The 25,113-nt window shown below is 51.4% G+C and overlaps 2 protein-coding genes across 2 annotated transcripts in view; one reads left to right on the top strand and one right to left on the bottom strand.

The window, feature by feature from the left end:
- The first annotated feature begins 1,612 nt into the window (after positions 1-1,612).
- Positions 1,613-12,772, top strand: LOC136965391 (centrosomal protein of 95 kDa-like). The gene is made up of 21 exons (XM_067259526.1): positions 1,613-1,983; positions 2,674-2,802; positions 3,131-3,238; positions 3,601-3,714; positions 4,640-4,742; positions 5,294-5,412; positions 6,095-6,312; positions 7,233-7,302; positions 7,440-7,492; positions 7,755-7,972; positions 8,255-8,378; positions 8,788-8,908; positions 9,012-9,208; positions 9,504-9,596; positions 9,935-10,088; positions 10,197-10,366; positions 10,656-10,730; positions 10,899-11,051; positions 11,164-11,310; positions 11,396-11,467; positions 11,586-12,772. The coding sequence occupies exons 1-21, from the start codon at positions 1,959-1,961 to the stop codon at positions 11,760-11,762; spliced, it is 2,640 nt and encodes an 879-aa protein (XP_067115627.1). The 5' UTR covers positions 1,613-1,958; the 3' UTR covers positions 11,763-12,772.
- Positions 12,773-14,219: 1,447 nt separating this feature from the next.
- The window catches only part of LOC136965647 (E3 ubiquitin-protein ligase SMURF2-like), a 14,382-nt gene continuing 3,488 nt past the window's right edge, over positions 14,220-25,113 (bottom strand). Inside the window, 10 exon segments of the mRNA XM_067259831.1 lie at positions 14,220-15,782; positions 16,025-16,100; positions 17,062-17,263; positions 17,425-17,545; positions 17,731-17,868; positions 18,533-18,711; positions 19,085-19,208; positions 19,479-19,582; positions 21,976-22,198; positions 23,191-23,374. Of these exon segments, the coding sequence (XP_067115932.1) occupies positions 15,683-15,782; positions 16,025-16,100; positions 17,062-17,263; positions 17,425-17,545; positions 17,731-17,868; positions 18,533-18,711; positions 19,085-19,208; positions 19,479-19,582; positions 21,976-22,198; positions 23,191-23,374 (1,451 nt within the window). The 3' untranslated portion in view covers positions 14,220-15,682.

The following is a 25,113-nucleotide window of genomic DNA, read 5'->3' on the forward strand; positions in this document are numbered from 1 at the left end:
AGCATGCAGTGCATGTCAACTCATTGTCATATGGTATGATGCACATGGATTGTAACTACAAAGCTGATACCATAGTAAGTTATTTATATTCACTGACCCTATGGTACAGCTTACCAGAAGGATTACAGAATCTCATTCACATCTTCTGTTTGCAAAACCTTCCCCCATATCCTCTTTTGTGCTCTAGCTGTATTTGTAATATTGATAAAGTTACTGTAGCCCCCTCTGTGAAATTCAACAGTCACATGGTTCTGAGGAGCTCCATTTAATGACTCTTTTCACAGATCTCTCTGCAATAAAGCTCTCCTGGCTGTCAAGATTTAGCCATCGCAGAGCACTTTGTACTACTTTGACCAACTGGCGTCAGTAAACGGCAACACCTATATAATTAGATTTGCTATCTACATGAACACAGCATTCCATAATTACATACACATGTGGCCTTGAATACACTGCGAGCAATACAACTTGACATGCTCAGCCGGTTGGCCGTATAATCCGATTATCCCTTCACGTTCTAGTGGAAAGTAGCAATAGTTGTTTAATGAATACCTGATGTACCAATTTGTTTAACTTTTTTTCCAGGCACCTGAATCCAGCTGTCACCCTCTTAACAGCTTTCCAAATGTCTGTCATAAACGACATGGGAACAACGATACATCTTAATATGATGACCTCAGGATCAGGCACGAAAATAATGAATCAAACGTTAAGGAAAGACCACTACAATATATTAATAAGTTAGGGCTTTTTTGTTGTTAAATCACACCCTTGTAAACTACAATACTAAAGAGTTGCATTTCCATTTTTCATCAATTTAAGGGCTTTTGTATAAGACAGGAATTTGTTATGAAATGCACAGAATCTAGGTTTCACTTTCTTGTAGCCTACTTTGATTTGTGTATATACATTTTCCCCAGAATAAGGATTATTAACCGGAACATATTCAAGACCGTAAACAATGTCTTTTTTTAAAAGGTGCGGAACCTTTGGAAAAAAAGTCATGAATATCAATCAGAAAGTATCTGCATATTCACAACACAAAATATTGAATCCACTGATCATTCATTTATCACAAATGCAAAATTAAAAAATAAATTGGCATATGCATATTGATATCAATATCAAATCTTGTACAAATGTTGTACAAATCCACTGCATGGATATACTCCATTAAGAATTATGGAGTTATTATTTATGGATTTCTGTAGCTTTGGGAGGAATGGGGAATTTTTAATTATGGTTCTTAAAACTTGAATGATATCCGGCTTACCAAATGTCAATGTTTACTTCCTACTTGACTCGCCTTGATATATAGGGGTGGATTTTATAACGATGTATATGATCTCTGAATGGATGCAGACTTAGGGATCTTACATCAAATGTGCCTGTGTCGATAAAGAGAAACAAAATGTGCAATAAATGGAAATGCCAACATTTTTGTTGAAGTTACAAAGCGATACAGAAAAATGTATCATCGACAAAGACCGTTCAAATGTACGATGTAATCACAACGTCATTTAGCAACAAATCGACCTGCCTCAAGCAACTTCCCCAGAAAATAGTTTGATGATTTCAGTGGCAGTAATGTAATTAAAGTTCACGGTTTATAACTGTCAGGGTTAGTATATTCAAGTTGAAAATCACCACTTTTTTACGACTGGTCGTCACATGGTGCTTCCGGAAACAAAGAGTCCGTTTTCATCCAATCAAAAAGCTGTTGCATTCGAATAATCTCTGGCTAGGTAAGCTCCAGTACTCGTAGTTCCTCTGATGAGCAGTCAACTGTGACTAGTCAACTGTGACTAGACATCTTATATGAGAACTACCAAAACTAGCTAGCTATCGTGTCTAGCTACAGTTGCTAGCAATAGTCTGTGAAATCTGGTAGCAACCGAAATTGTTCAGCAATTAGATCGGATACGTTTTTTCAGCTTGTTCTTGTCGACAGCTGTTTCATGGGCACCCAAGAAGAAGACAGAGGTAAGCAACAGCCAACGTTAGCCAAGCTAGATAGCTAGCCAGTGAAATCGCCTTTCCTGTCTTTGTTGGGCCCATTTTGACTTCCATCAGCTACAGTATTTTAAATTATGCTTGCTTCAATAGCTTAGTTGGAATGAATCAAACTAGCTTGGTAAAGTTTTCTAGTAGATGGTCTGGCGAGTTCACCATTAGCCACGGCAACATGTTACTGTACTCATCAGGTAGCTAGCCTAACTGTACAACTAGTACTAGAGAAAGACTTGCTGTCATTATGGATTGTGTTAACAACCTCATTGTTCTTAAGTGACTTCGCGAATTATCACGTTTTTGCAAGTTCCATGTGGAACGCTAACAAAAAGTACTGCCAGCTAAAGTCAACGTAGTTTGCCAACTGTGCTGTAGCCAGTAGTACTGGAAGCACAATACGCTCATTGCTCCCGCTATCAATCCCCGCGCACACTCCCTCTGCCTAACCGCTGCTGTGAGCATGATGTAAACAATCAATCGGTGATGGTTGTTAGGTACTTAGTGTTCGGGACGTTACGTCTTCCTAACAGAAGCTTTGAAAACATTGCAATGCCATGGTTGTTGACTTGAAAGAGATGCATCTTGATACACCAAAGTACACGTAGGAAGCACACAAGAATAGCGTACATTGTAATCATATCACGTATCATCTATCTTCCATAGATTGGGTGGACGTGGCAAATGATCTCCTCAGCAAGTGTCACATAAACTTAAGGCTGAGGAAGGTGACTGACTGTGATGCCAGTGTTTTTGTAGCGTTGTATGAAGCCATCTTGGGAGAGAAAGTCCCGGGTAAGTTTTTTAATACTGACGAAAGTTTCCATTGTCCCCTACAGTTTGTGTTTAGCATTAATCTCGAGTATTGTTGGGGCCTCAAACGCCTCTTGTATATCAACAAAACAATTTTGTTGGCAACAAGAACTATGTGTTAGCTTTAGTAGGAAAAACATTTACATGAATATGCTCAGAATTTCAAGAATGTCCCAGCAGTCTTCTGCTTTAGGGTCATCAAACATGCCAGCACAGGACTGCTCTGGTCAATGAGAGCTTGTGTGAAAGTGTGGCTGAAGTGCACAGGGAAGTCTTTCGTAACTGTGTGTGTGTGTGTACGTGTGGACAGATTACATCGCTGCCCCTGGGAGTCAGGAGGATGACATCCACAATATCCAGTCAGTAATCGACTCCCTGGCCCTGGACTATCTTCAAATCAGCCTGTCCCACATCACAGGTAGGCAGCTTCCCGACTATAGCCCCTCACCCTTTACTGGTGATGGACGCCTAACTACTACTTTGTTTTCTGACATCTCAGCCATTAATCATTGTGAAGATGAAAGCAAGTCAAGTGACTCCATTCAGTTATACCCTGAGGAACTGAAGCTAAATGGGTGTTAATGATCATCTCAGGAGTTGTGTTTACAAAGAAACGGCCTTATTCCAAATATACACAGACTTATTGTTTTCTTCAAATACACTATAAAAAGAAGGGAAGAAGCCTTGCTTCTGTAAAAGTAAATTTCTGGTGGTTTTCTGATATTACAAATGTACTGCATGGCCTGTCCACCCGATAAGATGTTGTCGTCGTCTCTCCAGGTGAAAACATCGTCAGGGGCGACAAAGAATCAGTCAAGAACCTTCTGGAGATCTTTGATGGTCTGTTGGAGTACCTCACAGAGCAGATAAGCGAGGAGGAGTCACAAAATGGAGGTAGACATCTTTTCCCAACACATTTGCAACCATCCAAGCTATTTTAGTACAACTAAGAAGAGTAAAAACCTGTCTATAGAAGATGAGTTATTTAATTAGACCGAAACAAAAGGATATGTTTCCATCCAGCCATCGAGAGACACTTTCACTATATCGCGGGCTGGTGTTCTCAAACTTTCTGCCCAGTCTCCCATGTTGAACAGTAGCGGTTTCTCCCCTTCTCTCCAACCGAGGCCGTGTTTAGGTGAGGTCATCCGCACACATCAAGTGGACATAATGGCCCCTTAAACCCAGTTTGGCTGTGGGATCACTGGGGGCTCTGGGCCCCATTCATCTGGCCCAGCTCTGCATGCCTGTGTGTCTGTGGTACCCCACTGTCCATTGCCAAACGCCAATTAGACTGTATCGACTAACTGCCAGTCCCTTCAAACGATGCAAACTGAAACAAGCTTGAGGGAAACACTTAGTTTAGGTCTAGGAGTAACAATCGCATCTGAAAAGAATTACTAGTAATGTTAAGTGTTCATGATTAGGTTTAACTATAAAGTTGTTTTGAAAGGTTTGGGGTTGCCAGGATATGTGCTTGTTGGAAAAACCCCTTCCAGTTAATGGTTTAGCATCATTTTCACTTTTGTAAAAGGTCAGTCACTTCTGCTTTTGGCACGCCGAGTTGCCTGAGTGTGTGTGTGTGTGCCCTTGTTTATAACAATGGCCGCTGTTGCCTGTTCTGCTCTGTGATTTGGTTTGGGACAAGACAGCCTTCTGACCTTTGGGCAACCTCACATGTACTGATTAAAGGCAGGCAGAAGGTCATCTCCGTTTATTCATTTTGACATCCTGTCAACATCTCACTCTCGACGTCATTTTGACTCCTAACCGACCCCTTAACCCCCCCCCCTCGCCGTCCCCCCTCCCCCCTCCGCAGAACCCAACGGTGCTCCCGTGGAGGAACTCCCCCGGGCGCCCCCGGCCGAGAACCAGGAGAACGAGGCCATGTTGGAGAGAGGGTCCCAGTCTTCCAGTATACAGTGAGTGTCTCCCCTCCCCTTACCCATGGACCCGCTCTGTATGCCGGCCAACTCTCCCCACACAGGGACAATTGGTTGGACAGTTAATTCGTGGACGAGTATCACGTTTTTTTTTAGCTCGTGTTTTTGGTTACTGAACAGTCAGGATACCCCTCGGTAAAGTATTGGCACACTGGTATAGTCCCTCAACACTGAGCTGTCCTGTGACAGAGCGTGGCCGTCCTGTACATCCTATTGACAGACCCGGTTGCTCTGCGTTGTTTACAGTACAGTGTTAACAGGTGAGGCGCTAAGCAATCACTGACGCAAGTGTCTTATCGCATGACCTCATCCACAGGCTGGCCACAGCCCGTGCTTCGCTCAAAGTAAACACAGAGTGAATGACTCACAGGTAACAGGTTATGCAAATGGATGCCGCACCAGGATGTCCACCGGCCAGTTTTGCAAAGGGGAATGCTTCAGGAATGCTTCACTTGGTATCACGGTGCCTCTCTTGTCTGTCTCTGTGTTGATGGTGCGTATCTAACCGGATGTCTCTTCCTGTCTCGCAGGTCTGCCGTCCAGTCGAGCAAACATTCCCTCCACTCCTGGAACGCGGAGGAGATCGGCTCGACCAATGAGCTCATTCAGCTGGGAGACTCCGCCCGCACGTTCACGGCCAAACAAGAAGGTGAGCCCCCCCCCTCCACCTCTCACTTCTGTCAGCTGATGACACTGACCGCGAAATGGCGGAACCGCCCCCCCGCCGTCGGGCTAATCAGACGGGTCCTCGATGCGAAATGCAGATTTTCTCGTTTTTCCAGTCGATCCTTCGATCTTTCTTTCTCTCGCTCTGCGGAATGTCAGGCTCCTTTATGATGCGGTATAGGGTTAGTTTTCCTCTTGCGGAAGCTTTGCAAAGAAGAAGAAAAGTAGAAAAGGAAAAAAAAGAATTGTGATTATGTCACCTTTTTTCCCCCCAGTTATTCTAACCCTTTATTCCTCATCACTTTCCGTTCTCTTTCCGTCTCTCCACTCACTCACTCACTCTCTCTCACTCTTACTCTCTCTCACACGCTACATTACATGTTAATGACCGTCTTCGACAATAGGCTGTATATTCCGCCTCATTGAAAGCTCCTTGTTGGCGTGGCGACACAATAATAGTCTGCCACTCCACGGCCAGACTAAGCTAACGAGGAGGATAGCGATGCTTAACTAAGCTTAGACTAGAAAGAAAGGAAAGGATTCGGATGCCTGAACAATTTCCTTTGGCCTTGTCGGTGGCGTGTTACGTTCTCGTGAAATATTGATGAGCCTCCAAAGCCCTGATCTAACCCCGTCTCTCCCTCTCCGCGCCCGTTCTCCAACAGGAGAAGCTCCCTCCCAGCCCGCGGCGGCCCCGGGCTCCCCGGACCCCCAGGCCACCCTCCTGAGGGAGCCCCTGCGCTCAGCCATCCCCCTCCAGCCCCCCTACCAGACCACCCCCCACAGGCCCGAGAGAGCCCCCCGCTCGCCTAGCCAGTCCCCCCTCGCCAATGGCCTCTTTCACGGGCACGCCGAAGAGGATGCAGTCCCTGTTACTACCGAGGTATGTTCGAACCGTCTCCTATTTCAGACTGTGTATTATATACACAGCTATAAACACAAGCTGACACTCAGACAGTCTGACCGATCATAAGGCTGATGCAATGTCTTTCTACAGCAGCTAAGCTTAGAGTCAGAGACACCGGAGTCAGAGAGACCGCTCAGGGTAGTCGCTTTCCCTTCCTGTTTTCTCTGAAACGCAAAACGCCATCAGGAAGGACGACTATGTGTTGACTCATAGACTGACTCGTAAAAACATTCATTCAGTCATTTCTCCAACTGTTTTTGGCCAGTGAAGCGTTTTAACTCGGGGTAGCCTGCATGCAGTGGCAAGCCGAGACACGTTTTCAAGACGCAACATCTGTTTGTTATTCTCTAACAACCTGAGTCCTGCTCCCTACGGGTGTTAACGCGGAGTCGAACCATGGAACCCCGACGTGGACGACGCAAGTGTTTGGATCTCTTATCTGGACATCGAAAACGTGACATGCACTAGAGGGGGTGGCACACTTTCCAAATGAGTTCAGTGGGTTCACCAACCAAAATCGTGTCCACCCGGTCACCGTGACCCAGACGTTCACGTTCAGACCCCCCTCGTCACCACCAAGGCCTCCCCCCCTCCTCCTCCTCCTCCTCCTCCCTCATTAGAGTGACCCAGGGGACCAGCCAGAGTTACACTGCGGGAACACACACCTCCCCGTGACACACAAACCGAGCGCGAGATGAAGCCGGACACACACACACACACACACGCACACACACACACAAAGTGGAACTCTTTCAGGCTCTGCTCTTTCATGAGACGGTTCTCCAGTGTTTTCTCCCCCTCGCCTAATAAACAAGGAGGCCTCTCTCTGTGTCTCTGTGGTCTTTGTCTGGGCCAAACCAGCCCTCTACATAATGAATGCTCTCTCTGTCTCTCAGTGCCCCAGGGTAGTGGCTGACACAGTTGTTACCAATGGGTTACAGTCCCCTGCCTCCAATCACTCTCCTGGTGAGTACACACACACACACACACACACACTCATACACACAGCCCAACGACTTGGTTGTGTAGCCAATGGCAAGTTTATATAGAGAAATTGCGTGTGTTTTTAAAAAGTGTGATGTTTTTTTTTTCTTTTTCTTCAGTGGAGAGTTTGAAGTCTGCATCGAGAGCAGAGGAGGACATGGAGCAGCTGGAGGTGAGGACTGAATATACACACACACGCGCGCGCGTCTTTACCCTCATTGTAAATCCTAGATAAATGTGATACACAAATTCATATTTAGGATTGTAAACATTGTGAACGCTTAATCAGTAAATGTAGACTAGAATTCTGCCCGGTCACCACTCCGTAATCACGTCTAGAGGACATGTACTTTGTATAACCAGCTCGTACAGTTATTGTCGTGTTCTCGTGTTGGGGGGGGCCTCCTTACTGACGTTGTGTTCCTGCCTCCTAGCGGGCCGGCCCAGGGCCCCGGAGGGTCCTGTTCCGCACCCAGCCGGACGTGCTCTTCCTCAGCCTGCAGGAGGAGACGGAGGGCTCCCCGCCTCCGGACACGGAGGAGGAGGAGGGGGAGGACGAAGACCAGGAGGAGGAGGGGGAGGAGGAGGAGCGGGGCCTGGCGGCACGCGGGCAGCGGGGAGGCCGCTCTCGCAGGGAGAGGACGGGGCTCGGGTAGGAGTGGCGAAGCTGTTGGAGCTGTTATGTCCTCAGGGTCCTTTGGCGTGTTTCTGGATTTTGTTGTGTTTCGTGATTTTGTTGTGTTTCGTGATTTTGTTGTGTTTCGTGTTTCTGGTGTTTCGCCTCTGTAATGACTGTTTCCTCTCGGGGTGTCAGTCGGACTGTTTGTTTGTTGTCCTTTTGTTTTTCCCTCACTTTAATTACTTACCCACCCCTCCCTCCCCTTTTCTCTCCCTCTTCCCCCCCCCCCCCCCCACCCCCTCCCTGCCTGTGCAGTGGTAACAGGCTAGCAGAGTGTGTCGAGCCTGGCTCCTGGCGCACACAGAAGAACAGAAAGGCCGAGCAGGAGTTGCACCACATGTCTGAGAAACTGTCCCGGCGGCTGGAGGAGCTGGACGAGGTGTGTGAGAGGGCGTCGGGCGCACAAGAGGCTTGCTAGCCGTGTCATAGCATAGCAACGTGCAAGAGCCATTTGTACAGTGTTTTCCGTAGATGTATATATGTGTGTGAGAGAGAGAGAGAGATTCATCATTTTCTATCAATCACAGAAGGATTGTTTCCTGTGTGTGTGTGAGGTGAGTCAGGTGGCTGAGTCAGGTGGCTGAGCGGTGAGGGAGTCGGACTAGTAATCCGAAGGTTGCCAGTTCGATTCCCGATCATGCCAACTGACGTTGTGTCCTTGGGCAAGGCACTTCACCCTACTTGCCTCGGGGGAATGTCCCTGTACTTACTGTAAGTCGCTCTGGATAAGAGCGTCTGCTAAATGACTAAATGTAAATGTAAATGTGTGTGTGTGTGTGTGGATCCAGATGTTGAAGAGAGCCCTGGGTGAGAGTGGAGAGTCGGGTGAGGTCAGAGAGGAGGACAAGGAGTCTCACCACAGCGACAGTGTCATGGAGTGTCGCAGGAGAGACCCACAGAGACCCAAAGGTACACACACACACACACCACTTGACCACAGACTCATCCTCACACACAACCACAGAGAGCCAGCGTCCTCACCCCGACCCCTCTCCAACCCGTTCCCTCCCAGGCGCTCGCCGCGCCCCCCCAGCCCCCCGCACGCGCTCCCTCTCCCCCTCCCCTCCTCGGTGCCGGCGCTCCCTGCAGGGTCAGCTCGAGGGCGTCGCCAGGGAGACGGAGAGCTCCAGCGCGCGGAGGCGCACGCCCGCCGCTTCCTCCCGCCGGCGGGAGCTCCGGCAGAGGCGGAGCCAGGACTCGCACACCCAGGTGAGCCTCGGCGCCCACGCTGGAGCCACGCAGGTTCTGGAACACACGGGTGTTGTAGTCTCAGTGTTCTGCATGAGACGCGCGGTCTCTCATGACATGGTCTCTCTTTCCCCCCCCCCCCCCCCCCCATCTCGCTCTCCCTTTTCCTCTTCCTTCCTCTGTCTCTTCCCTCTATCTTTCTTTCTTTGTCTCTCTGTCCTCCCTCTGTCTCGATATACGTGTTGGGTTATTATTCCACCACGCTCCCTATCTCTTCCCTCTATCTCTCTTTCTCCTTCCCCCCTCCCCTCCTCAGCTGGTGGAGAAGGCGTATGAGGAGGAGCTGAAGCGGTACGAGGAGAGGGAACGCCTCAACATCACCAAGGAGAGGCTGAGGGCGCAGGAAGCGGTGAGACACTGTACCATGTGACAGGAAGCCGTGAGACACTGTGCCAAGTGACAGGAAGCCGTGAGACACTGTACCATGTGACAGGAAGCCGTGAGACACTGTGCCATGTGACAGGAGGCCGTGAGACACTGTACCATGTGACAGGAAGCCATGAGACACTGTGCCATGTGACAGGAAGTTGTGAGACACTGTGCCATGTGAAATCGGTGTTCTGCGCCAGTAGAATGAGTAGGCCATTTGAGGACCCCGTACAAGTCAATCTAGGATGAACATGGAAACATCAAACTGATTCCCATGCTGGTCTTTAAACTAGCGTGTGTGTGTGTGTGTGTGTCTAGGAGCGGGAGTACAGGGAGGCCATACTGAGGGACGTCCCCCCCCGGACCCCCAAACCAGCCAGACTGACGACGCCCCAACAACGCTCGCCAAGGACGCGGTCCAGCCTCACTCCTGGCCGCAGGCGTCAGGAGAACATGAGAAGAGCCGCTCCAAGTAAGACCCCCTCACCCCACCCCCCTCACCCCTTAACCCTGTGCTACGTCAAGAAAGCAGCTGAACACTCTTCTCCCTCTTTTTCCCCTCCCTCCCTCCACCCCCCAGTGAAGGTGCAGGACAACGACCTCCTGCCCCAGCTCCTGGAGGAGCTGCCCCACCTGCACCTCTCCCCCCACGCCCTGGGCCGCATGTGGGAGCAGCAGCTGGGCCAGGTGGAGCGCCTGCACTCCCTGGCGGAGGCCCCCCGGGCGCCCCGCAGTAAGCTCACCAGCCAGGTAGGGGGCGCCACTCTCTCAGCCACACTCGGAACGGAACACAACCCAGGAGGAAAAGACTGAGGGTCGTTTAGAAGATTGTTTATGAATGATATAACACTGGGAGTTTGTAGACTTCTTATTACTGTGTTTGTGAATATTAGACAGACACGCGCTCTTTGAGTGGTACCATCATACTCTGTGTTCTCCGGTAAGATGTTAAAAGGTGTTTCAGCGGGGCTTTAAGGTGTGTGTGTGTGGAGGTGAAGGAGGCATGCTCATAGTGTTGGGCTGGGTGTGGTTCCCCCAGGTGGAGGAGGCGCAGAGGAGACACGACCTGCTGGTGGAGATCATCCACAAGGAGCAGGAGCACAACCGACGCCTGGTGAGCCCTCTCACCCCCCCTTTCCCCTCTCCCGGTATCGGGGAATTCGAATTCCCCGATACCTCTTTCACAGTCTGATACCTCATGTCTTTTACACACTGATGTCCCTCTCAAACACGCACGCACGCTTAGTCCCCTCCTCCGAGCCTGTGTTCCTCCCGCCTCCAGAGGGACTTCAAGGAGCGAATCCAGCAGCAGAAGTCGGCCCGGAGCCAGCTGAGAGACCAGAGGCAGCAGATCGCCCGCGCCAAGAAGTACCACAACGACTACCACGTCCAGCACCGTGCCCGCATGATGAGGGCGCGCACCAAGGAGGAGCGGGTGAGACTGCCTGCCGTGCTGGGTCATCGTGAGGGGGGGGTTGTGTGACGTTCTCTGCCCGTCCTGGTGGTGTGTGAAGGTTGCGTGACGGTCGGTTGTGGTTGCGGTCCAGATGTTCAAGCAGGTGTTTGAGGAGGGGCTGGACTTGCAGAAGGCTCGCCTCAGGGAGCAGAGGGCATACGCCAAGGAGCAACGTCAGGAGCACCACAGACGCCACCGAGACCAGATCCAGTCTATGGAGAACTACTACAAGGACCAGGTAGGATGGACACACACACATACCGTATACACACGTGCCCAGGTAGGTGAGGGCTACGCTCGACTTACAAACATTTGTGTTTCAGTTTTCGTTGCTGGCGGAAACTCTCGCTCAAGAACGGCAGGAGATTCAAGTGCGGAAGAAGGCGCAGGAGAAGGTAAACATCCCTGAAGACGACAATCGGCATTCTTAATTACCCAGCGTTTCTCTCGAAAGAAATGGTTCTGATCCAATAGATTCCATGTGTTCTCACTGTGTGTGTGTGTTCTCCTCAGGCCCTTCAGAAGATGAAGAGAGAACTCCGTTCCAAGATGGAGCGGGAGATCGGCGAGCTACAGAAGATCATCATCCAGAACGATGACGAGGACTACTTCCGCGACCTGGAGGTCAAGAGGTTACGGGGTCGTGTGCAGATGGCATCCTTCCAGTACAACACCAGCTGTTTACACTGACCTCAGCGGTTAACTACGTATAACTCCTAACTCCATTTAACTTGGCTGCTAAAAACAAACTCAGTACTCTTGGACCAAGTCCTCTTCCATTGTTTTAGATACTTGATTATTTAAAAGTTTTTAAAAGAATGACTTCTTCACTGTGTTTTTGGTGTGCTGTTGCAAATACGACTAGTTAGAAAATGTCTGGTACTTCCTTCGCCAAAATGGGACCATCCTGAAATCGGGATGCAACACTAATAGCGAGAATGATTGTGTTGAATGTCAGACCAGGACGAGATTATTAACTCCACCGTTTTCCCTTTAAATCAAAGCAGAATGTCTTCCGTAGTTTTTTTTTTAACATGTCAGTGGATTATTTATTTGATTGTATTGTTGTGTGTTTTCTATGGTAATTGACCCAACCTGTTGTGATTATCTGATGCTGTTAATCCCAATTAATGTTAATGTCCCTGTTCCCCCCCCACATCCATGGTGATTGTACTAACGAACACACCAGTGTTGTAGCCTTCAGAGAACAGGGCTGGGTCGTGTAGGAACACGACATCATGACAACACGATTACATAGGTGCAACAATGTTATATGCACCTTCTGCCTTTCCTGTGTTTTGGGTATAACGTCATGTGAACCCGTGATAATGTCCCATCAGTGTTGTACTAGTGACCCGAGCCTGTCAGTAGCTCCGTGGGCGTACGAGCACCGCCCACTGTGGCTCAGTGACCAGACGATGGTGTTGAGGCAGGTACAAAGAAGACACAGTGACACCGATGTTTTTATGAAACATAATGCTGCGAGTTCCAAACAGCATCGTTTATTGCTCTCATTTTCTGCAAGAGGGTACAAGTTATTTTTTTTTTAGTTTTGTTTTTCATTAATATTCCGCTTTTTATTTTTCTTATTTACAGGTGTCAGTTAAAGCTCACAGAGCAGATGGTGTGAAAACTAAACACACACACTGTAATAATAAATACAAAAACAGACTGGAAATAAAAATGTGGAAATAAAAACATTGTTTTTTTTGTTTTTGTAAAATGTTTAAGTATTTTTTTTATTTTAAAGACGGCTTTTTGCAAATTTAATCAGAACTCATTTACACACGCACGGAAAACGTTTACTTACATACACGCGCGGAGAAGGGAGTACATCTCAGCCTCTGAAGTCGCACTGATCGGTCGGCTACATGTAGAAGTAGCGCTCAGCGAGTGGAACATGCTACAAAGCAACCGGCTACAACACAGTCCATGCTGTCCCCTCTTCCATCCAGACACACCAGTTTCATTATCCCCACAGAAGTCCACAACGTTAGATGCAAATGGCAGAAGCGGAGAGGAAACAGTGTGTGCACTGGACATGTTAAAGTGTGCATATAACGTGTGTGTGTATATACTGGATATCTACACAAAAGAGTCAATCAGTCCATTAACTATTTGGTAAATAGAAGGAAGTTTCTGATTATAATTCGCAAATCTAAAGTCTGCGTGTGCAAAAACAAAACAAAAAAAAAGTATAGTTTAATGCATTTTTATTCTGTGTTCCTGTCAGGTGAAAAGGTAAAATGTGTCATGAATCGCTTGTGACCAATAGTCTGTGCTGTACAAAAAGCACCGTTTAGGATACTTCAATATTCTCTCTGGAGAAGCTATGGCTTCACCGTAAAAAAAAAAAAACACTGGAAAGAGAGATGGGTCTGTGTATGCGTGTGTGAATTTTCAGTAAGAAAACAGTCCATGGTCGTAGTCGATTGCTATTTGACAGGCAGCATATTATATATATATATATGTATATATATATATATATATATTTATAAAAAGGAAAAAACAACATTCACCAGAATTTTCGCATGTCAACACACATTTCGCTTGTTGGGACAAATAATTGCAAATAAATACACGCTTTAGAAGTCCATTCATGCAGGGCTGGGGGTGGAGGCTCAGGAGGGGGGGGGTGGGGGTGGGGGAGAGCAAACGTCCCAGCCTGGGGTCGGGGTGGTGGGGAGGGTCAAAAGTTAAAGGTCACGCCCTCGGCTCTCCCTCAAGGAGAGGGTCACAGGTTGTACTCTCTCGACAGGAGCTTGTGTCTGTTCTCTCTCCCCCCTTCGCATGTCGCCCTCGTTAAGGTCAAAGACAGGACGTTGACTTCACCTGAGAATGCAGAGGTCTGGGACACCCGACATGCTGGCACGTCGTCAAACAGACGGGACAAAGCCATATACAAAATAAGTATATATCTTTACATGTATATACTCAGAATTACAGGTGTGTATATATACATATATACTTTTCGTTTTTCCTGTATATTTCCACTGTTAATGGTTGGAATAAAACAAGGTATATGTGTCTTTTCTAAATGTGAAGAAAGCACTTCCTGTCGCTCGCCCTTCGAGTTAATAAAGTGCTCTAGAGAGGGAAGGAGAGAAAACTGTTTCCTCCGCCCCCCCCCCCCCCCCCCCCCCCCTTGAAGGTGGGTGTCAGTCACTGAGGAGACGCAGACATGCTCCTGTGAAGTTGCTTTGAAGCGCCCTGCCTGAGCCTGGCCCCTGGGAGCCGCTTACGGGCGAGTCTCCACGCTGTGACCTCACTTCCTCCACTGGCCCCCTCAGCTTCATCTGCACTCGACGAAAGGTGAAGTCAAAATGGTGGCTGCTTCCTGAAGAGGGCGGGGGGGGGCAGCCACACTATTGAGATTCAGCCCAGGTATACAGGCTTTGGGGCGACGGCGGCGGCGCAGTTAACGCTCTAGCACAAAGTGAATACCACGTCACCTAGCAACAGGAGGGCGCTTCGGTAGGCCGGGCAATCCGACGTTGTTTTTTGTTGTTGTTGTCGTTTTTTTTCCCCCTCGACGTAATTCCACCTTGCACTCGCGAGTCCTCCTGCTCCCGCACGCTCCGTCGTTGCCGCTCTCTCACGTGCGCGTGCACACACACACAGGTGGATGATGCAATGGTGATGCTGTGGCGGACGAGTCGGGCGGTCGTTTGCCTTCATGTCGGTCAGCTCCCCTCACGACACCCTGCACCCCATTTCAGCTGAGCTCGGTTTCACGTTGAAGAAACAACAGCCCACAAAACAATTTTCGATGACACCGATAAGATTAAAAGGCTATGTACCAATGGTAGGCATCAGTTCTAACTTCACTGTCTCTGCTTGCTGGAACAAAAATGAATAAGCAGTTTTTACGTCCGTGAAAGGCCATCTTCCATTCTACCTGTGTGTGTGTTTGAGGTGTAAATATGTCTATGTATGTGTATGCATTCATGCAAATGGAAAGGATCAAGGGGAAGGTTGAGGTTAGAGTGGCTACCATGGGCAAGATATGGCTAGTTGGTGATCGATCGTAGCTTGTCTGCACAAAGGGGGGCCTTCACATTTCAGTTCTCTCTCAAGCAGAGACTGGCTACTCTAATAGTCACCGCAGGCTGGACTTAGACCATCACACACGACAACAGAACGAATGCCAAGTCAACCCAACTCAAACAGTTCTTGTCTTTTACCATTAGCACTAAAATAAGCTATTACACTAAAGGAAAACAAAACAAATTTAAAAAAAAAATTCAACAAAAAAAAAAGTTGCCGGCGTTCTTGCAGGGATTCAAGGTAAATCAAGTCTGTAGCAGCTGAAAAAATTGGATATAAAAAAAAAAAAAGGAAGAATGGGAAGAGAGGGAGACGACCATGGGCCCCTCCCCCTCCACACAACGTCCTGTTCTCCAGGTGAAGAGAGCTGCAGGCCGGCAGGAGGGGGCGTGGTCGCCCGGCCTGGTGGGCGTGGCTGAATGTGGCGGTGTCCCTTCGAGGGGGGGGGGGGGCACGGTGGCCTGTGGTGACAGCAGAGTCCGCGGCAGCCGTGCCACACTGACACCACACACACGCGCACGCAAACACACACACACACACTCTCCTCCCGCCCGATGCGTCCCTCATTCCACGGCGAATCCGCAAGTCTCCTCGATGGCTGTCAGCAGCTTGTCGTACAGCTTGTCATAGTTCTCGTAGGGCGGAATGTCGATCCGGTTAAAGCTGGAGAGGACGGAGGGAGGAGAGAGGAGGGGAGAGAGGAGAATGGGAAGACAAAAGATGAACGGATATCTAGGATTTGGAGTGGACTGTAGCTAGTTCAACGTTGAATTATTAGCAAGGTCTATCATTTTAACTAGTCCTGGGGTGAGCTTTCATTTTTCTTGGTGGGACTCATGAGTTGTGGTGTGAGACCTGTGTACAGTCTGTGTCTGTGTGTGCAAGTCAAGCAGGCCTGTACTCACCAGGTGTGGGCTTTGGGCAGATTGTTGGTGTTGGCATCGATCTGATGGATGGTGAAGAGCCTGGGTCCTGCAGCACCTGGGGTCCACACACACACACACACACACACACACACACACACACACACACACACACACACACACACACACACACACACACACACACACACACACACACACACACACACACACACACACACACACACACACACACACACACACACACACACACACACACACACACACACACACACACACACACACACACACACACACACACACACACACACACACACACACGTGTACATACAGAGAGAGCGAGAGAGAAACAGAGTCAGCAAAAGTCTTGAAACTTTTAGCCAATCCATCCAGACAGACACAGACCTGCTCCTGGTTGAACCTGCTGAACCCGGCCTTTAGAACATACACAAACATGGGTGCTGTCTTAGTACAACACTGGCTGTATATTTAGGAAAGCACCAGGGGCCAGACACACACACACACACACCGTCAGATGGACATGCACAAGTGAGCACATCAACACACAAATACACACGCCTCAGACATAAAGACAGACAGACAGACACACACACACACACACACACAGACAGGAGACACACACAGACAGACACAGACAGACAGACAGGAGACACACACAGACAGACAGACACACAGACAGACACGCACAGCTACACTCTTCCCTCAGGGTTTCCTGTCTGGCTGGATTTAACCAAACCCACTGAGTCCGACCACGGCTGTCAGACACACAGGGTCACTTAAGGCAGACGTACACACACACGCCCAGAATTACACAATCAAATTATGCTGACGGTGCGAACAAGTAAACAGGCAGAAATGCACGCGCGCTCTGCCCCAAAGCCTTTAGGACACACCCTCACACACACCCTCCGCCCCCCACACGCACCCCACCCGCAAAAAATACACAAAAACACGCAACTTAACACCCCCATCACCATGGCCACGGCCACCATCCTTGACACACACACAGTACCCCCCCCCCCACAACCCAGAGTGTGTACCCTGCAGAGCCTTGAAGCCTTGCAGCGGGACCCTGGAGGAGCCGGTGACGAACTGCAGCAGGCGGGCGCGGCGCTCCTCGTCGTACGACTCCACCGCCTTCCAGAACCACTTGACGATGTTGCTGTCGGGCGTGCAGTGCTTCAGCCGCGTGTTGGACTTCCAGTCGCCGATGTCGATCTTGCCCAGGCCGCACACGATCAACTGGGGGAGGAGGGGGGGGGGAATTCATCACTGACGGCTGGAAACGGGGGGATGGACGGCAAGGGGGGAGCAGGCAGAGAGAGAGATGGAGAAAGACACAGAGAGCGAGAGACACAGAGCGAGAGACGGAGAGAGAGAGGGGGGGTGCATCGACTGCTTACCTCCAGCTCCTTCTCGTCGAAGGCCTTGAGCAGGTGCTGGGGGATGACCTCGTTGAAGCCCTTCTGCAGGGCCAGGAACTGAGCCTCTATGCCATGGAGGAACCTCCAGTTCACATACAGCCTGGAGGGAGGGGGGGGGGGGGAGCACAGGGGAAGGGAGAGATGGGGAGGGATGGGGAGGGGGGGGGGTGAAGGGTTAAAGAGGGAGGACCAAGATGACTTGGTGAGACTTGGGGTTTCGAGGGACCACAGTGTCTGTGAGGGGCAGGTTGTTGGTGTGTGTGTGTGTGTGTGTGGGTCCCGTACCTGACATACTCCTTCTTGGTGTCCTCGGTGACGGGAACACTCTTGCCGTTGGGTTTGAGCTCGTGCTGGATGATCTCTCCATAGGCGTTGTGCTCCACACAGAAGGTGTGGTCCAGAACACCCGTGATGTCATTGTCCCTGCGGGGAGACAGAGAGGAGAGAGAGAGAGTGAGAGAGTGAGAGAGAGACAGAGAGAGAGAGTGAGAGAGAGAGACAGAGAGAGAGAGAGAGAGAGGAGAGAGAGAGTGAGAGAGAGAGAGAGACAGAGAGAGAGAGAGGAGTGAGAGAGAGAGAGAGACAGAGTAAGAGAGAGTGAGAGAGAGAGACAGAGAGAGAGAGAGAGAGAGGAGAGAGAGTGAGAGAGAGAGACAGAGAGAGAGAGAGGAGTGAGAGAGAGAGAGAGAGAGAGAGACAGAGTAGAGAGAGTGAGAGAGAGAGAGAGACAGAGAGAGAGAGAGAGGAGAGAGACAGAGACGAGACCAAAAAAGAGGAGTGGGAGACAGAAAGAGAGAGAAGTGAGAGAGAGACGCGTCTGCTCAACAGAGGGCGCTAGAAGCAGCTCCCCGGGTCCGGCTGGGACTTCACAGGAGGGTCTCATTCACGGTGTCTTTCCACCAAGGGGCAGGTGTGTGTGTGGGAGTCATGTCTTCTTTTTTAAGCTGTCGTTACATTTTGCGTCCAAGTATTTATGTGTGTGCGGCGTGATACCTGCTAGCATGACATTTATGTGCTAATCTATTTACTGGGAATGTGTGTGTGTGTGTGTGTGTGTGTGTGAGTGAGTGTGTGTGTGTCTCCTTACAGGATCCAGACCAGGCTGTTGTGCAGGTCGGGGTCCACAGACTCCATGTCGTCCAGGGTGATGGGCTTGCCCAGCAGCTGCTTGTAGAAGGGCAGGGTGAAGCCCCCGTCGATGTAGTGGCCGTGGAACACCGCCATGCCCATGATCCGCCCCACAAAGTGGAAGTAGGACAGGTGCTCCTGGAGGAGGAGAGGAGGACGAGGACGGGGTGGAGGAGGGAGAGAAGAGGAAAGGAGAAGAGAAAAAGGAGAGAAGAGAAGAGGAGGAGATGAGAGGGAATCTCCTAGGGACTACTATTCCAAGATTGATCGTCCTTTTTGAAGACTATATATCTAACCTGCGTGTGTGAAATACGCCAATGCTGATCCTCTGTTCAATCTTTATGGATGCCGCTTTCGCCCCGTAAATCTCCCTCCGTTTCCCACTCCCTCATCCCCCCTCTCTCCCTTCCCTCCCCCTCATCCCCCCTCTCCCTTCCCTCCCCCTCATCCCCCCTCTCTCCCTTTCCTCCCCCTCATCCCCCCCCTCTCCCTTTCCTCCCCCTCATCCCGCCCTCTCTCACCGGTTGACGGCAGAGTCGGGGTTGATCTGCAGGGTGTAGATGTCGTCTCTGGAGTACTGGAACAAGCCGTAGTACGGGTTCAGCATCTCGTGGGACAGCAGGTACAACCACTCCCTGGTAACACACACACACAAACACATTTGAAAAACAACACACACCAATATTACATTTCAAAAGATTGCCGTGTCCACTCACCAATATCATACATCAACTTGATCGCAGTCTCAATATTTATCTCCATCTTACTTCCGTGAGAGATTTCAACACGACCATAAACATCGTTTAACGTCATAAACCTGGTCTTTTTAACCTATGGCGAGGGTCATCACTGACATCTCTGTGGCCCAAGTGAAGCTGCCCGGCGCTGCAGTCTGATTGGCTTACCTGGCCACGCCTCCATAGTCCAGCCCCTCCTCCCCTCGGAACTTGACCATCAGTCTCTTCCACAGGTCCTTGGGCCGCATCTTCATCACCTGGCGGTACGACTCCTGCAACACGACACCACACGGCCGACGCGTTAGCCTGCGTGTCCGACGTAGCGCTTCTCTACATCCGTCAGACACCGCGCCGCGTATCTGTCCGTCCGCTCGTGACTAGCTAGCGAGCAGCTTAACACTTGTGTTCTCTTCGGGTCATTGTGACCCCCCCCCCCCCCCCCACGTGTCGCGACAACTTTACCTCATACAGAAATAAAGTGAAGCGTTTTCTTTGAACCGTCGGGCTGTCTCACACCCCCACAGCGCGAAGGTTAAGAGAAAATGCTTTTTATTCGTTTTTGTATTGGGTAAAGTTGTCCCCCCGTCTGCGTGCATCCACAGACGCGCCCTTCCTCGCTGGGGACTGGAAAAAGACGCCGGCGCTTTAAGAAGAAGGTTCTGGATGCTCATGGGTGAGCAGCAGTACTTCTACCCCCAGCGGGCTCCCGCCAGCGAGGTCCCAGAGCGATGCTGTGGGACTCGGTGTGTTTGTGTTCCTGTGTGTGTGTGTGTGTGTGTACGTGCGTGTTTCCCTTCCACCACATTACGTAAGGCCCTTCTCTTTCTCTCTGCTCCCTCTCTTTCCCCTCTCTCTCTCTCTCTCTCTCTCTGCTCCCTCTCTTTCCTCTCTCTCTCTCTCTCTCTGCTCCCTCTCTTTCCTCTATCAGGGCCAGAGACTCAGGAGTCCTGCCATTACAAACAATCTGCCTGCCACTGCTACAGAGGTGTAGCAACAGGGAGAGGAGAGGGAAGGAGAGGGGAGAGGAAGGAGAGAGGAGAGACGAGAGGAAGGAGAGAGAAGAGAGGGGAGGAAGGAGAGAGGAGAGGAAGGAGAGAGAAGAGAGGGGAGAGGAGAGGAAGGAGAGAGGAGAGGAAGGAGAGATGAGAGGGAAGGAGAGAGGAGAGGGAAGGAGAGAGAGGAGAGGAAGGAGAGAGGAGAGGAAGGAGAGAGAAGAGAGGGGAGAGGAGACAAAGGAGAGAGGAGAGGGAAGGAGAGAGAGGAGAGGGAAGGAGAGAGAGGAGGGAGAGAGGAGAGGGAAGGAGAGGAGAGAGAGGAGAGGGGGAAGGAGAGAGGAGAGGAAGGAGAGAGGAGAGAGGGAAAGAGAGGAGAGAGGAGGGGAGGGAAGGCGAGGAGAGAAAGGTAGAGGAGAGAAAAAAGGAGAGAGGAGGAGGAAAGAGAGAAGGAGGGAGGAGAGGCGCAGAGAGGACGCAAAAGGAGAGAGGGCGAGGATGGATGAGGGAGAGGGAGAGAAGGCAAAGGTTTTTTGCTGGATGTTCGGGGTTGTCAACGTTAAGTGAGGTCATTAGGTTGGTGGCAAGCAACGCCACTGGTCCCCGAGTTAAACCCCCCCCCCCCCACAAAAACCCAGAATTTGTGCCCGTCTGACCCCCCCCACCCCCACCCCCACCCCCACCCCCGCCCCCCTCCTTTCCTCCCCTTCCGCTTCGCAGCTGTGACATCGCGAGGAGGATGAAGTCATATTTTTCTCGTTGCTCAACTCTGTACCGCTCGAGTTATGAAGTTATGTCTGGCCCCTGTGAAAGCTACCACTGCTGCTCCCTGGCTCTCCTCCTCCCCACCCTCCCCTTCCCCTCCCCTCCTCCCACCCTCCCCCTTCCCCTCCCCTCCTCCCACCCTCCCCCCTCTTTTTAACTGCTGAAATCATGCAGAAAGAATGCCTTGCTTTGGAAGAACAGATGATTGCAAGGGAGAGACTAGAAGAGAGAAGAGAGCGAGAGAGAGACAGAGAGAGAGAGGGGAAAAGAGAGGGAGTATGTGGTGTTTTGCGGGTCCTTTTTCGGGCCTGTTTTTACTGCGAACCTGTAAAGTGGTTCTGGGTAGTGGAGTGGTGCTGCCTGGGCTTGGAAGTTGGGGCAGGGCTGTTAAGCAGTGAAAATATGCCAGTAACCAGAATATATGGGCGGTGAGTGTTTTGGCTGCGTGGCTGCATCTTTTCTGCAGCACGTTTTGGTTTTCTGTCTGCAATGAGAGTGTGCACGGTTTCCATGTTGTGCGTGTGCTTCTGATAGTGTGTGTGTGTGTGCGTGCGCGTGGGTCTGTTTCTGTGCACGTGTAGTAGTCACACGTCTCGCAGCGTTCCCCTCCGACGCTCTTGCGACACGTTATTTCAACTCGCGCCGTAGTTTCCCCGACAAACCACTGGTTCCCTCCGCGTCCCACGGCTCCCGAAAGCACGCGCGTCAACGCGAACGTGGCGAGCGCGTTCCGCGAGCGCGTGCGGCGATTCCTTCGAGAGCTGCGTACTTTCGGCCTAACGCCGGCATTCCGAGAAGGTGAACCAAACGCAGGGCAAAGGACAGTGCCGAAACAGCCCCCCCACACACACACACACAGAACCCCCCCCCCCCCCCACACACACACAAACCCCCCACAACCCCGTTACCTCGAAGATCTCCTCCCTGCAGACCTCGATGCGGCAGTGGCCCGCCTGCGGCTGCTGCTGCGACAGCTCCTGGCGCAGGATCTTCAGCTTCTGCACCAGGTCCCTCTTGTACTTGGGCACCGTCAGACACTCGGCCTCCTCCGGGAGCTGGGCCGGGGACAGGGCCTGCGGGGGCGGAGGGGGCGGCTGGGCCTGCTGCTGCTCCTTCAGCTGGGGCGGGCGGCTGTGGGTGGAGGAGGAGGGGGAGAGAGGAGGGGGAGAGAGGAGGGGGAGAGAGGAGGAGGGGGAGGAGAGAGGAGGGGGAGAGAGGAGGTTAACCGATGTGGGGCGTCGTCTTGTGTGTTTCGCCGCGGGGGTTCGGTGTTCGTGGGCCGCCGTGTTTGGTTTGGGCCGCCGTGTTTGGTTTTGGGCCGCCGTGTTTGGTTTTGGGCCGCCGTGTTTGGGCCAAGTGTGGGCCAGGCACCGGGAGGAATCGGCGAGGCAGATACTTGGGGCGAACGACAACTGAGGTGGAAGTAAAAGAGAGAGAGGGGAGATGTGCGCGAAGAGCCGCGCGCTCACGCGCCGAGGGAGGGAGACGCGAGGGTTCGGGGGATCTTCACACGAAAGTGTGCGGGGACGGACCTCCTCTCAAACAGCCTTTAACCACGGGTCTTGAGCGCTCTCGAAAACCCCCCTTCATCCATCCCCTCTTCTCCTCGCTCTCCTCCTCCTCCTCCTCTCTAAACAAACAGGCCCAAGGCCCAGAGTCAATGTGAACCAGACCCTGGATAGCCCGGGCCTTTGACTGGGAGTCAAGGTGGTATTACCACTGGGCTAGGGGGGGGAGACAGGCTGAGAGAACGGGTGAAAGAAAGCAAGAACGCAGTGAGGGGAGGGGGGGGAGAAAGGCACACAAAGGAGAGGGGTGTGAGGAGTGTGGCCGGCGCCTGGGGGCTCACACCTCCCTGGCGTGAACGAGGGGCTGCGGTCTCGTCCGATCCCCCCCCCCCCCCCCCCCCCCCTCCCTCCTCTGAGCCTCCCTCACTCCTTCCATCCCCTCCCTGGCTCCCTCTCTCGCACTCCCTCTGCGCCTACCTCTTCCCCTCGCTCCCTTCCTCTGTCTATCCTGGCACGACGTACACACACGCACACACAGGCCTCGAACGGCGTGACCAACCTGGCCCCGCCCGCGCCTGCTCGCCCGCTCGCCACATGGCCAAATAACCAACCGACCTCAGCTGGCGTGGCCATCGCCGCCTGCCGCCACCGCCGCCAACGCTGTCCCGCCTCTTGCCAGTCAGGCGTGTGCCCCGTGCGCCCGCAGCGTGGCGCGCCTGGGTGGGCCCCGTACAAACATCGTTCATCATCTCCGCTTGAGCCCAGGGCTGTTGGTACAAGCTGCTGCCTGTCCCCACACCTGGGATGGTCACACAACGGTCAGGCCCTAAGGAGGTGGAGGCCAGTGTCCTGTTAGACACAGGGTCACTGTGGAACATAGTGTCTCCAAGTTATAGTCGGTGGCTGACACACACCCACACACACACAAGCCTGGCTTGCACGCACACGCACGCGGGCCTGAAGAAGCACGAGCACACACACACCACTCCCACCGCACACACTTCTTCGCCCTCTTTCGGAGTGAAAAAGCGTGTTATATTTGGGTTTCCAAGCTAAACGGGTCCAGTGTTTCGACGGTAGATCCCTGTATAATCAAGTCAGCTGGTATTTATTTTTATTGGCAGGCGTTGAGGCCCCTGCCATGTCAAAGAGAGGCTAAGACTCCAGCCGTACAGGGCCCAAAACCACTTTAGGAAAGAGGGAAAAAAGGAGAAAGGGAGGGGGGCCCTTAAACAAAATGGAATGAGTTTCTCTTGGCTGGGAAGCCCTTGAACCATATAATAAAGCATGATTTGAGCGGAGGCTTTTTTCCCCTTCTTCGTAGGGGCACGGTGTAATTAAAAATACGTTTCGACATTTTTCGCCGTCTCTGGTTTCTAAATAGGACGACCTCGGCATATTTCACTTGTAAATATAGAAATACAAGCGTGGCGCGTCCAAAATCAGTGCTCTGGCGAGGAGACAGACAGACAGACACACACACACACACACACAAGCTAAGGGTTCCTTTTTGTGACGGCTTTTGATGAAATACGACCGTCGGGGAGAAAGACAAACTTTCAGATTCAATATAGGAGCGCAGGGATTTTTAGTATGATTATTCTAAAGGTATGAGGAAAAAAATAGGCAAAAGATGTCGAATAAATCACGAAAGACAGGAAAAAAAAGATGGGGGGGAACACAGCAAAACCTAGCCAGGACGAGCTCCTCTGAACCTCATGGGAGGCGATGGGGCGAGGCGCGGGGGGGCTCCTGACAGAGCGGGTACCGGGTGGTTGGTGGGACAGAGGCCACACTGGGTCTCCCCGGCACCGAGAATCAAAAGCCCCTTTATGGGCGGCCCGGGTTAGGGAGTATCCGCCTCGCGCCCTGGCCTTTTGCACTTAGTGTGAACAGCAGGGAGGGGGGGGGAGCGTGTGTTTTTCCAAGCCTGTGTGCGAGGAAGCAGGTGTATGGGACCTACAGTAGCGTGAGTGTGATTTCTGCGGTGTGCTCAAATCCCCCCCCTCCTCCTCCCCCCCACCGCCACCACCACCTGTCAATCAAACCCCCGCCGCCACCGCCCGGAAAAAGGAGCAGAGACCGTCCTGGGGAGACAAACCGTGGGTGAGGAAGGAGGAGATGGCCAGAGCCAGGCTCTCCATCCATGCACACACACACACACACACAACAAAGGCAGCTTTCACTAGGCTGTGGCCTGCTGCACTGTCTCCCACAGTCTCTCACAAAGCGCCCTTACACACAGACCCTGACAATATAACGCCTTCTGCACAACGACAAGGGCAGATGTTTATGCTACAGAGACTGGATGCGGACGCCTAGAACATGGATGTGATGGCACTAATAAACTATAGGCAGGCCAACCAGAACCCTGACTGCAAACATGTGCAGGCAGGCTGTAAAAGGTTATGTATCACTCCTAATCCGTTTATAATCATTGGTTCACTTCCATCCCTACTGCAGACTCTCTGGTGGGCGATACATACATCACGTACATATTTTCTTTCTCGTCGTTGCCACGGTCGACTTGAAATGGCA

Source organism: Osmerus mordax, chromosome 21 (assembly GCF_038355195.1).
Source record: "Osmerus mordax isolate fOsmMor3 chromosome 21, fOsmMor3.pri, whole genome shotgun sequence".
Lineage (NCBI taxonomy): Eukaryota > Metazoa > Chordata > Actinopteri > Osmeriformes > Osmeridae > Osmerus > Osmerus mordax.